This window comes from Penicillium malachiteum (genome assembly GCF_028827825.1).
Source record: "Penicillium malachiteum strain IBT 17515 chromosome Unknown utg000005l:1.0-9002435.0:326005.0-9005861.0, whole genome shotgun sequence".
In the NCBI taxonomy this organism is placed as follows: Eukaryota; Fungi; Ascomycota; class Eurotiomycetes; order Eurotiales; family Aspergillaceae; genus Penicillium; species Penicillium malachiteum.
The window spans coordinates 8,115,735-8,129,076 of NW_026643099.1; the positions used below are offsets into that span (position 1 = coordinate 8,115,735).

The window sequence follows — 13,342 nt, forward strand, 5'->3', positions numbered from 1 at the left end:
TTCAATGCTCCAAGGACCGTTGATTTGGAAGCACAGCATGACGAAGAATAGCCATAGCAGAGGGATCTAGTCCCCAATCACCAATCCATTGATTCATGCGCATTCCATCTCTGAAATGTCCGACCAGATGTTCGGTGCGCTCACTCCAGGTTAGGAGTGGGCAATTGCAGAACCCACATCGACTGCCAAGATGGGCACCAGACCCTCGCCACGCGTCGAGATCAGGCATAGGACTCTTAGTACACCCATGAAATTTCCGAAGATGTTGCCACAGGTGATCCTTCCTAGTAAATGATCTTTCCGCCAATGGCTTTGCAGCACAAATCTGGAATTCATGTTCTTCATTATGAGTGGGACCAGGAAAAACTGTATCGCAGAACTTGCACTCGGTCGCCAAGAATTCCCCATTCAGTAGTTCATTTAGTTCGGGTGTGCATACCCAATTCTCAAACGAGATATGAACACTCTTTTCATGACGGGCCCAGTCATGTCTCTTTTTGAATGATCGGGTACAGAATGTGCACTGGAATTGATGTTCCTCCGATGTGGCATCCCTTCGTCGTCGCGACCGCTGTTTCTTAGGGAGCAACGAGAACGGCACATTTCCTTCTTCGGAATGATGGCTCCACGCCGATGAAATACTTCCGGATGTCTCTGATGCCCGACTCCCGAAACTAGATGCTGATGAGGGTAAGTGAGACGATGACTCGTCGAAATTGAATAAATCCATGGTAGACATATCGAAATCAAAGAGATCTGGTGTAATATCTAGATCATTGGATGCGATCGCATCTTGGATTGCGTATTCTGCGACTGGCTCATCTTCAGGTGGCGATGCTTTCCAACGTTCCATAGGAGTCATTGAGCTCAAAGTGTCAGTAATCATGGGAGACCCAGCGCGATGCCGCGTTGTCGACGCATGTCTTAAAGTTTGAAGTTTTTGTTTCTGCCGACGACGGGCATTCGCAAACCACGTAGAGATGCGTTTATCTGAGAACCCAGTCTCTTGTGACAATCGATCCTTTTGTTCTGTAGTGGGATATGGGAATTCTTGATTTTGGTAAAGCCATTCTCGTAGGATTCGAGCTCCTTTCCTAACAAACTGTTTAGTGTCCTTTCGTCCTTCTCTATCTTCCACGCTGGGGATTATTCGATTTCCCTGTATGGAGTTAGTTCAAGTATGCTGGTGAAATCCCGATCGCAGAAACTGACATCATCATCAATGTCTTCTGGGAGGCCGTGTAAATGGCCCAATACAGGTGTAAAGGTCTCAAATCCAGAGGGGAGACGTTTCTCGCCCTTTGAGAGACTGCATTCCCGAAATAGAGCTACACAACTAGAACATGCCGAGACTGGATTTGGGTTCGCTGCTGTGGTACGGATGATCAGACACTGCAGGCGATGTCTACGGCAGTGGGTACAGGGATCTGGAGGGCAGAATGCTCCATTCAGCCACTTAGAAACCGACGATTGTGTCGCCGGGTGAAACCCAAGCGCGATGTCGTCTATGGTCGCATTCTGGAAAGTCTCGGGCGGCTCATCGGTATGAGGTTGTGAAGTTGAATGGCCTTGTTCAAGCTCGTCGAAGGGTGGTGGTTCGAGAGTTCCCCATGGTGCCCATAAATCGATGGATTCCGCGGAGGAGAAGTATAAGTCATTCAGCGGTGCCAGGGCATCTTCCTGTGTAGCATTTGATATCCAGGTCTCTGGGATACCGTCTTGTAAACCTCCATAATCAGGAAATGGTTGTATTTGAGAAGGAGAAGGAGATTTGTTGTGAGGATCCATTTCTTCAATGGTTTCTCCGAGGGAAGATATGATTCCAAGTCACTTTTGGAAGGAAATCCCTCCGATGCGATCCACAGTTGTTATCACTCTCCGCGGGAAACCTCCTGATGTGGAGCCCTGCCCAGGTGGAAATTGAATATGGTGACTAATCACTCCAGTTGACGCGGGCCCACTCCAAGGGTCCATTTATTTCGATTTTGTTTTGAATTAGACTACGGAGGAGATAAGAGCTTAAGAACTTGAAGTATGGAGCACAGAAATCAGATTAATGCGCTGGCGTGATGCAGCTGCAGCAGTGGGATTTTCAAATATGCACAAGGCCTCTTTTACTTGGGTTCTTTCACTTTTACTCACCTCCAGGGCTGGCATAATACCCAACCTTGAACTATATAGCAGCTAGCCTTCTCCTACAGGCTAATCTGATTAGAACATTTGAATGATATGAACTCAGAGTATAGTGTGTCCATTTGAGCAAGTTTCCAAGGTTCAAGTACTGAGGACATGTTGATCTTTCCCAATTCTGCTGCTACTGTGCTGCGTGAAGCGCACTTGTAGGACAATACGTTGCAAGTTGAAGTTGAAACAACGCTTTTCTTTTTCAATGTCACCACGCAGTGCAGAGCGATTAATTTTGGATGAAAATGAAACACACTACTCTTTGAATACTGATCAGCTCAAATTATGAATTTCAATTCATTATATTAGGAATCGATGCTGTATGACGGAGGAGAAACACGGCCGTAATATTTTACACGGTCGGGGAGTCAGGTTTTGAGCTAACTCATCTATAAAACAATAACACGATACGGTAATAGATGTATGATGCTGTACAGGCTCAGCCTTATCACTGCCCAGGTGGCAGGCAAGATGTAAAAAGAGTCAGAATCTTGGAAGATTTTTATGAGAGAGAGATACTCCTACAGATTCGAAGTTCGAAACTGTTAGTACCTGTACAATTTTTTAGAAATTTCCGCTGTTACGAGTTGGGTCACATAGTAGTCTCGATAGGTGTTTGGTTATGTCTGCAGCGCTTTGAACTAATTGTATATTGCGCGGCGTTGAGGTGTACAGCCCGTTGTTTGGACAGAAGGGGCTTTTTCAACCTTGAAGTAATGTGAAGTCGGAGACTTACACTGGCATATGCATCTCATGCATGAGAAGATATTCTGGGATAAATTAATAGCCCGCTGTCAGTGTCCAGTTAAGTAACGAATTGTTTGCTCATTGGCTGTGGAGGTGCAGGGATCTGAGTCGACGGAGGGCGGGATCCCGCAAGCCGAATGGTTTCTTTGTTCGTTCAATGTATTGGCCCCCATTTTGATTTTTGTCTCTCCTCCCAAAAGGATTCCGGAACCCCATTCCCTCGGTCAAATAACCTTCGCAACTGATAATCCTGCTGTCATAAGGCGTTTTATCAGATTGCAACCTTATCCTGACATACTCCCGTGTGGCTGCCGACGATTACCCCGGACTAAAGTCACTAAACAAACCGTTGTCTCAGCCCATTCGTTGGCGAACTTGGGATAGCCATGGCTTCATCATCATCACTTCCAGTGAAACAGGTCCATGGCTGGCGATTTTGGGCCGTTTTTCCAGGCCTCTGCTTCTCGATCCTCCTCGCGGGTCTTGACACTTCGATCGTAGCCACGGCCCTACCAACGATCTCCGCAGATCTCAACACCGGAGCCTTGTACATCTGGGCTATCAATGGCTACTTCCTGACAACGGCGGCAGTTCAGCCGTTGTTCGGTCAAGCATCAGATATCTTCGGTCGTCGAATTCCCATGCTGGTATCCATCGCTCTCTTCACCCTGGGTAGCGGGCTTTGCGGTGGAGCCAAAAACACGGCCATGTTGATTGCTGCACGTATGATACAGGGGCTTGGAGGTGGTGGTCTCTTCGTTATGGTTGATATTATCGTGGCCGATCTCGTTCCTTTACGCGATCGTCAGCTCTACATGTCTATCGTTATGGGGACCTTTGCTTTGGGGACATTCATTGGACCAATTATCGGAGGTGCCATTGTCACTGATGCTTCCTGGCGATGGATCTTCTATATCAACCTACCTATTGGTGGAATTGCCTTAGTTTTAGTACTGCTTTTCCTCAAAGTCAACTACAAACGCGAAGGTACACTACGCGCTCGTTTGCAAAAAGTCGACTTTTCAGGAAATTTCCTCCTGATGGGCTCTGTCGTTGCTGTCCTGATCGCCTTGACATGGGGCGGAACTACCTACACCTGGAACTCGTGGCATGTTCTCGTCCCCCTTCTGATTGGCGCTGCTAGCTTGGTGGGCTTTTTCTTTCATCAAAAGATTTATGCTCCAGAGCCGACCATGCCAGTTCGTCTCTACAGTAACCCCACTTCGTTGATATCCTACATTCTCACTTTCCTTCATGGTATTGAGATGACTTGGCTAAGCTACTTCCTGCCTGTCTACTTTCAGGTTCTTCTTGAAGCCACCCCTCTTCTATCTGGAGTTTACCTGCTAGCCATTGTCATTCCTTTGATGCCAGCTGGAATCGCTGGAGGACTGATCATTGCTAAGTTTGGGCGTTATAAGCCGACAATGATAGCTGGATATGCCCTGCTTTCTATCGGTGCGGGCTGTCTTACAATCCTGGATGCCAACTCATCGACAGCTACATGGGTGATTCTCCAGATCATCACCGGAATTGGGGGTGGCTTGGCCTTGACAGCGACCCTGCCTGCAGTACAGGCACCACTGCCAGAGTCAGATGTTGCGATTGCAACAGCCTGTTGGGCCTTTGTTCGCAGCTTTGGTTCTATTTGGGGCGCAGCAATTCCGTCAGCCGTATTCAACTCAAAGGTTGATAAAATGCTTGACAAAGTCAGCAATACCGAAGTTCGAGAACTACTGAAGCGCGGCGGAGCATATGAACACGCAACAGCCTCCTTCATGAAGTCATTCAACAATGATCTTACGACTAAGCAGGAACTCATTGAAGTCTACACGGCAGGTCTCAAGGAGGTCTGGCAAGTCCTGATCGCTTTTACAGTCATCGCCGTACCTCTTGCCATTATGATCAAAGAAGTCGCTCTCCGGAAGGAATTGGTGACTGAATATGGACTCAAGGACGAAGTTGAGAAAGATAATGTCACTGTGGATGATAACAATGAACTTGCGACCGTAGCGACCGGGGTCGAGCAACCTATGGCCAGATGAGCCATAAAACCTACCCAGGGTTGCTTGTGTCATTTTTTGCTAGTTCTTTTCCAAGGTTTATTTTGCTTATCTCAAACATGTTTACTATATCCCATCTCCTCTTTAACAAAAGCTCGCCTCTCAAAGGCACCGAAAATCTGACATACTAATTTGAAAATGACAACGCTCATATTCCCATCATCCCACGTTGCGCCAGCTTATATGCAAAGGGAAACTTGAATCATATCTACTGTGCACGCGTGAAGAAATATTTGAAAACCGATTCAGCAGCCGTTCGTATTCTCGAAGGCTCTATGTGCATCTTCCAACAAGATAGGAGAGATGGTTCCAGGTTCCAAAATGTCACCAACTGCACTTATCAAAACACGCAGTACCCGAGCATAATAGCCAGCATGTATCTCTGTCTGGCTGTGCTTCATCAGATGAACACAGCTCTTTATGGCTGTATTGATGGGCCAGACAATAAATAGATACAGCTGTCGAAAAGCATCTAGTCTTCGTCCCCAAAGCCGCCAGGTGACCAGTAATGCATCTGCAACATCTTGGGCAGCAGCTATACACTTTGATGTCGAGTCCGCTATCAATGCAGGTGGTAGGTCGTCTTTTTGAGCTTTTCTCAGAGCTAATTCATGCAGGGATATCTCAACTGCGTCTATTTTCATTCGGAACACCAGTGAAAGGGGCTCTAGAGAACTATCGCCGCTTAAATGGAGGGCAAGTAAGCTTGTCCGGCAATAATTAATTGCTTTGTTGAGTTGGTAATGGGCATCCCAGAAAGCGTATCTTTCACCCTCCGCGCTTGAAAGCTTATGATCCAGATATTGCCTGTACAAGAATATTGTAATGATGTCGCCGATAAAGGGTGATGTGGGAGTATCCAGCAAGACTTCGTTATTGAAAACCTGTTCTAACGTCGGGATAGAAGCCACCTTTGGACTGGTGTGATTGGTAGGACTAGGTAAGGACAATGAAACCTCGAAGCTGTGAGTTAGCATGCATGATAAAATATGCCAATGGTCGATGATTTACCTGTTTCTCAAGCGTCGGCCTCGTATTAATGCGCAGACTTGAGATAGCATCAAGTATGTATAGTATCCAGAAGGATCGTCGTCTCTCCTCTGCCTCGCAGGAGTCAGAGGCAAAAGGACGGAGTTTTGTTGGCAGGTTCCAATCTTCAACTGGCTGATTTGAGGGACCCTCGGGTTGTTCTAGACTCATGATTTTGCTTAGACCAATAGCACGTCTAAGAGTCATCCAAGCACGGGCCTGATTTGGCCGCTTTAGCTCATATAATGTCAGAAGGGCACATGCCTGTAAAATGTTGATACTGGTAAGAGATTCCCCACTCTCCTGCCTCTCACAGATATCAAGCATGGTTCGCGCCTCTTGATAAATTCTTGCAGCCTGTTCAGTCGTCTCCGGAGACGATAAGGCCCCTAGCGCCATTATAGCGTACGACAGTGTCCGTATTTCTATTGACGGTGACACGTCGGCCATTTCTCTCTGAACTCGGTTTCGATCCACAAAAGGAAAACTTGGATGGAAGACATTGAAAAATCTATCGTGTCTTTATCAGGGTTCTTCTTTTAGCTCGGGTCTTAGATGAAATTTGAATGTGATGGGGGTTTACTCACAGTGTTTGTATGGGATCCAATGTGCTAGTTATGGTGTTGCTTGCCGGTGTTGGCGGAAAATCCGGGACCATAGCATCAAAGTGGATATTCTCCGTGGCGTCCAATAGGTTTGGGATTATTGCTCGGTCGGTCGGTAGGTTTGCTGCAAATGAAGGGAAGTCGAAGTCAGAGAGATCAGAGCTATATGGTCAGCATAGCTTAGGGATAGATGGATATAATCAAGGTAAGGGATGGAAGGAAATGATAAATGGAAACAATATCTGAAGTCATACATACCGGTTATTCAAGGTAGTGTTCCAATCGTTGACGCTTTCACTCAAGATACACTGATTGCTATCCAAATTGGGGATCCCCACATTTTTTAAGTATGTTTGATCTTGACTTGGAGAGATTGTCCCCCCTAGATAGCTCTCCAATGCTTGTTTTATCCCAAAGATTAGGGAGCGACTCATGATTCTGCAAAGAAGGGTCAACTGCCAGCTGGGCCTCTGCTTGATCTGTTATAGAGAGTCAGGTTTCCTATATTAGCCTTCATAGTCTTCAGAAATAGTTGAGATATTGGAGCTTCCTTCGAACGGAATAACTGACTTAGACGATTATTGAGTGTCATGAGAAACCTTGACAAATCAGTTTTGGAGGGAGTTGGTTTTGCTCGCGATGAGTATCGGCAGTGGATGTTGACTTTCGCGCACCGTCCACATATAGGTCTCTGCTTGTCGCAACGAATCTTGCGATCACGACAAGCACTATTGGTCAAGTCAGGATCATTCTGGTATGCAAATTATCCGGGTATTTTATCCGATGATGAAAGACTTACTCGCAGGCCAGTCGTGTGGGCATCGAATGACTTGAGGGAGAGGTTTGTCTAGTGCATTCCATAATGCTCGCTGCTTGATCGTCTTTCATCGAATTTGAATTTAAGAAAATGAAGTCCGCCATGATGCAGATTGCGAATCACTATACTGGGACTGATTTTACAAAAAACAAGTTGAACAGGAAAAATATTGATTGTTTGAAAATGAAACTCCACATTTCTTAAGCATCCTACAGCTGATTCGGAAAACATTTGAATACTCCAATACTAGAATAGACGGCCGCATAGCCCCCCAAAATGGAGATGATACTAGTACCTACTAACAAAGAACGATACTCCAATCGGCCCACAGAGAGAATAACAAATTAGCTGTCAGTCAGCACTACTGACTCAGAGTTCACGGACGCAAAAGTCTTAGCAGAAATAAATACTAGGAGTATTATATCTCCGCAATCGAATTATCCACGTATGACTGCCCCACCATATCTCATACAAAATGTGTGCTCACTACCACCCAATGCGTTTCACTATCCAATGCGTATCTGTACAAGGAGGAAATCGATCCGGCCCGTCCTTAGCGAGCGCCACTTCGACGATTCAGCTCAATCCAGCGACTGTTCCTGGAGGATCATTAATGATGACATCTTTCTGAAAAAGCCAGGGCAAGCATATTCATCCATGAGTCCAAGAGTGAAAAGGCCAGTTGGAGTAATTTTGGACATGTTGGCCTGAACAACGAGATTGACTCAAGCGTGGCGAGCGAGGAGGATTGTGCGAGGCTGACTTGGCAGATCTCTTGGCAGGGCAAACAGTGTGTTTGATATCGATCTTGTACGTAATTTCCCCATACATTTCTTTCGACGTCGCGTGCCAATCGTCGAGTCATACTGGGGGCCCGACAGTCCTTGGAAGTGTCAATTTTGGGTATTCCAGCGTTATCATTGGCGAAGGCGTCCGAATAATGATCTGCTTGCTCCATTTACCAATAGACTTCTTGCATTTGAGATCTAGGAAATAATCACAGCCTCGAAGCCTTCCAATGTTGTCAGTGCTCAGCCTTGTCAGCACCCAGCCGCAATGTGTCATTGTTACAGCCCAGGCTCCAGACGCCCCGAAGCACTAGCTGAGTGATACTTGACCAATCGAATATGAATCGCTTCCAATACCCTTTTGGAGCAAGTTGGAAAGCAAGGATCCAGCTCCTGGCCCTTCTCTGTATTTGTGAATGGAGGTAATTTGTGATTGAGAGGCCGTGGCATAGAAGCTCGAGTCTCGCTCAGTGGGTTGTCGTTGAATACAAGACATTGAACTCAGGTTGAGCCTGAGGTAGTACCCATGCAAATTCTCCCAGAATTAGTTCTGACCAAAATGATATAAAGTGCTCTACCTGCGCTATTGACTGCTGCCGCTGAGTGCCAGTGCGACTTAATCTGATCTTTGTACGGAGTAAGGAGTAGTCCGATTCCATTCAGAGATCTTTCGGGCTCGTGGAATGCGCTTTACCGAGTAACCAGGCCACCCTCTCTGCAACCCCTCGTCTAGGCATGGAGATGGTTTAGAGCGGGGCCATGTAGGCTACATAGGCTACGAGTTCGGAGTTCCTGGGGCGACCCAGCCCACTTCAAGTTCTCCACTGTGCGATCCAATGGGTCTGGTTAGAATGGCCCCGGGGGCGGGCCCCTGTTTAGTTCATGGCGTAGGGGGTCAAGGCACCTATCAAACTCAATTGAGGGATTTAAAGTATCCTTTACCCCTAGAATCTTAGCGAGCCAACCAGTTAAAGATACTCTTGACGGCCCGCATCCTGCCGCGGATGCCTAACATTCCCCTGTGGAAAGTCAAAATCAATACTGCGTACGTGTATTCCAAGATGTGGCAATTAAGGCTTCCAATTCATTGTAACTATTCAAGATCTCTACTGGGGCCGCATCCAAAGTGGAAGGATGGCTATTACGGAGTAAAAAGGCTGAAGTTGATCCATCATTATTATTACAATTAGACGACACTGGAACCAGTTTAAGAAAATAATCAGTTAACTTACTAGTAGCAGTACACAGCCAATTCAAATTTTACTCCCCAAAGGATTCCGACCGTACTTTAGTTAGCTGATACGGAGGACATGCATGCCTATTCCGCACGTATTTCAAGTGATTCTGGCCCCCAGGTTAGGAGAATTTGGATCGTATTCTGGCGCTAACTTTGCAGTATGGAGCTAACGTAGGAAGAAATATGAATCGAGTTTGAGGAAGCGAAGGTGGAAGATGGGGCCATGTGTAGGTCGAGGTCCCGCCGGGGCTTGGTCCATCGAATCCTGCCGCAACTTCAATTATCCTCCAGTGTTTTATTCCGCCGGGAGATTCGTAATGGTGTTGCATTTTCCGGATGATAACCGGAAAAGTAGTCGTCGAACACGAGATCACTAATCTGTGTATCAACAATTTCCAGATCACCGAATGCGCGGAACAGCGCCGCAGCGGTAACATATAACTCACAATACGCTAGTCTGAAATGGAGAAACGTCAGTTCATAATCTTCAAGTTCAAGTTAGATCCCAACCTTGGAAGAGAAGCGGCATCTTAACTTACGGCATCCCAATACATTGACGACTGTCTTTTCCGAATGATACCAAGTATCGCTGCAGTCGGTTTGACTCTGCTGGGTCCAGCCAGCGAGTTGGATCAAATTTGTCCGGCTCGGGAAAAATAGCTGGACTACGATGCATAGTCCAGCTTGAAATGCCTACAGTGCACTGATGTGTGTGTTAGAGGATTCCAAGAGGACCAAAATTGCAGTTCGAACTTACACCCCCTGGAATGAAGTAGCCATTGAATTCAGCACCAGGTTCTGGAACAATACGAGGCAACCTTCCAATGACTCCATAGGACAGACGCAGACTTTCCTTCACAACAGCAGCCTGAAATTTGACGTCAGCATGATAATCAAATAAACAAAAGTGTGATCGTCACTGTTTTCAGGATCTTTTACCAGGTATGGGAGCTTCTCCAGTGTAGACCAGCTCATTTTGGACTGATCTTCTGGGAAAGCTTGTATGAGCTCAGCACGTAGCTTTTGATAAATATTGGTATCATTGATAACGTAAAAGGCCATGATAGACAATGCATTACCAGTTGCGGCAGCTGCCGCTACGATGATGGTTAACGCGATGTCTGTCATGTCCTCAACACCGGGCGGATTATCCGACTCCAAGAGCTCATGGAAGATAGATCTCCGAAGGGGCTTCTCATGCCTACTGTCAACTTGATTCTTGACTTCTTGCACATTTTGTCGTGTTCCCTACGGGATATTAGTAAGAGCCCAGAATATTTATCAAGTAGTATACTATTGGATGATTCACCTCAACCATGGCATTGTATCTTTTGAGTGCCGGACTGAAGTTCGATGAGACCCAAGGTGGAAGCCGCAATGCCAAGTTTTCTACAGTTTCGAACTGCATGAAGAACCAAAATGATTTCAACACTCCCCGTACCATAGAAGAAAAGTCGTTTCCATAGCCCTCTGCACTCAGGAGGCCATAGCAGTTGTGGAATGAGTAATCGCTGGCTACATCAATACTCAGAGCACTGAAGAGATCGTGGAGCTCCACAACCCCAGAACCATCATTTCCATCGTCCAGACCATTTTTTAGCCTGTCAATAAGGAGGCGAGCCTTATCTTGTACCACAGGCTCCAAATTGATGACACTCTTGCGAGAGAAGAATGTATTTAGCGGGGCGCGTCGGAGAGAATGAAGTCGGTTCTCCACAGTGGTGAAAAAAGCAGCGGGCGCACCAAAGACGCGGTAGTAGTCGGGTGCCTTCCAGTACTTTGAGCCGACATGGTATATCCTGCTATAGTTCTCTGGGTCATTCAGAGAAACTTCATTTGGTGTGATGCGGACCACCGGACCATATTGGGCATGTAGATCGTCGATCTTTTGGTAGAAACGACTTTTGTTTCCATAATAACAGTAGAAGGTCTGGTATAGCTGCGTTATAGCCGCCAGCTTGGGCCCTGGAATATGTGATAACGGATGTAAGGTAAGTCTGTATAATGCAGTGGTAAACACCCAAAGAGCTACCAGCATCCCAGACCACACAACAAAATCAGCGGTCATGATGAGAAATATGTGGTGTCTAGGTCCGAGTTGGAAGTGAAACAAGTGCCAATCAATATGGTTGAAAAGCAAACATTGAAAGTTGAAATGCACAACACGGGAGGTTTGATGGATGCAATATTAGACCCAATATCCTAGCCAACCTTGAAACTAGCTTAATGCCCACTACTGGAGAGCCCGGCGCTCCCCACCTCGGCATGCGCTATTCCGCACCGGCATGTAAGCCCCAGTCCAAGCTCCGGAGGCCTTATCTTACGAGCTCTGCAACTGACACCGAGAAAACAGATGTGAACAAATCGGTGCGCCTAATTACGTTGATTAGTAAGAAGAGTGGCGTGTGAAGCTACTTAAATTAGCGTGGAAATTATATTGGTCCTTCGCACTCTTCAAAAGGTCCACTGGTCAACCGTCGGGTTTTGGGGGCGGAGGATCAATCCCGCAGGCTGGGAGAAGTTGAATGTACCAATCACGAATTGATGAGCGGGATGTTTCTTAGTAAACTCCATTGTCTTTCAGGTCTAAATTAGTGCTTATGCTAAGCGGGGGCTTTTCATTGACACCCACGTGTATCTAACTCTTCCCAGCAGAATCTGGACCATCCACGTCCACTTAGTGCGAGGGGTGATATCGCAAGGCTCCTAAGGATCTCATCATCGCATGATTGTTCCATCTGCCCGATTCTCTGAATAAATCCTGTAAGAGTGAACATTCTAATCATGATTTTTACGATAGTTTCTTATCCAGAATAGGCTTCCATGTTCACAAAAATTTCGTAAGATTAAAGATTATGTCCACAAAACCGAGACCGTAACGCGACCCCAAAATGTGACCTTTGTATTCTTCCACTTTAGTTAAGATAAAGGGCTCGGTCAACTGCCCATTGAATCGCCTCTGCAGTCTTGGCAAGAGTGCGTGGATCCCTGGGTAGCTGATGACCACCTTCATGTGTCACAACTCGCGCGAGCTTAGAGTCGCATATCCCAGCCAGACTCCGGCCTTGATCTGCGAACTCGTCCTTTTCGCCAATTAGATGAACTGTTGGAATGGTAATCTTCACATCATTGACGGATGGATGATAGCGGAGCAAGACATCTATGCTCTCTCGTCCTGAACTGAGGACATCCGTTCTTCTGGCCTGGAATTCTTGGATAACACCAGCGGCTCTACAATCTTGTAGCCAATTTATGGCTTCGTCACCCTTCGAATTTTCTTCATTTTCTGGTGGTTGATACTCCGCTTCAAGATTGTCCACATGTCCATTATATGATAGTTTCAGGGTCCCGGCTTCAAGATCGAAAGGCATCGTGGCACAAAGGAACACAGCAACCTTAAAAAGCTCCATCTCAGGGTTAGTTTTTGCCTCGTGGGCAATGATAGTAGAAGCCACTCCGGCACCTTGTGAGAATGCGATAACACCGTCGAATGGACCCTCTTCCTGTACTACCTCCATGATAAGATTGTACGCATTCCACACATCCTCAGGAACCGGTTCACCGTGGTAGCAAAGATATGGTCCCGGAAATATTTGATCAATTCCTAGTAGATTGAGAGTGGAAGAGTCAGCAATATATTTTGAGATTGAATTGTAGAGGTCAAGTCAAACTCCTACCAGGAGGTGGTGATGCGCTCATTTCCCCATCCAAGAATTCAAATTCCCAGTCACTAGGCAAGTGAGCTCTCAATGGCTCCAGCTGCGTCTCGAGGATTCGCGAATTTGTGCCATGGCCATGTAGACAAAGAAAACGCATTGTGAGGTTTGAATGATGTTGCAAAACGGGGGACGCGACGCAAGAGGTTCTGTGAT

General features: G+C 46.5%; 5 protein-coding genes across 5 annotated transcripts; 1 reads left to right on the forward strand and 4 right to left on the reverse strand.

Moving 5' to 3' along the window:
- Position 1: 1 nt before the first annotated feature.
- N7483_013018 (homeobox domain-containing protein) lies at positions 2-1,788 on the reverse strand (the record flags this gene model as incomplete). Its single annotated transcript, XM_057096445.1, has 2 exons — positions 2-1,159; positions 1,213-1,788. 2 exons carry the CDS (start codon positions 1,786-1,788, stop codon positions 2-4), a joined length of 1,734 nt encoding a protein of 577 aa, XP_056942416.1.
- Positions 1,789-3,317: 1,529 nt separating this feature from the next.
- On the forward strand, positions 3,318-4,976 carry N7483_013019 (MDR family MFS transporter; the record flags this gene model as incomplete). Its single annotated transcript, XM_057096446.1, has 1 exon — positions 3,318-4,976. The coding sequence occupies one exon, from the start codon at positions 3,318-3,320 to the stop codon at positions 4,974-4,976; it is 1,659 nt and encodes a 552-aa protein (XP_056942417.1).
- A 954-nt stretch (positions 4,977-5,930) lies between these two features.
- On the reverse strand, positions 5,931-6,422 carry N7483_013020 (fungal specific transcription factor domain-containing protein; the record flags this gene model as incomplete). Its single annotated transcript, XM_057096447.1, has 2 exons — positions 5,931-5,957; positions 6,006-6,422. The coding sequence occupies 2 exons, from the start codon at positions 6,420-6,422 to the stop codon at positions 5,931-5,933; spliced, it is 444 nt and encodes a 147-aa protein (XP_056942418.1).
- Positions 6,423-9,746: 3,324 nt separating this feature from the next.
- Positions 9,747-11,538, reverse strand: N7483_013021 (cytochrome P450; the record flags this gene model as incomplete). The annotated part of the gene is made up of 5 exons (XM_057096448.1): positions 9,747-9,927; positions 10,010-10,173; positions 10,228-10,338; positions 10,410-10,718; positions 10,780-11,538. The coding sequence occupies 5 exons, from the start codon at positions 11,536-11,538 to the stop codon at positions 9,747-9,749; spliced, it is 1,524 nt and encodes a 507-aa protein (XP_056942419.1).
- Positions 11,539-12,385: 847 nt separating this feature from the next.
- Positions 12,386-13,286, reverse strand: N7483_013022 (uncharacterized protein; the record flags this gene model as incomplete). Its single annotated transcript, XM_057096449.1, has 2 exons — positions 12,386-13,074; positions 13,148-13,286. The coding sequence occupies 2 exons, from the start codon at positions 13,284-13,286 to the stop codon at positions 12,386-12,388; spliced, it is 828 nt and encodes a 275-aa protein (XP_056942420.1).
- Positions 13,287-13,342: the final 56 nt, after the last annotated feature.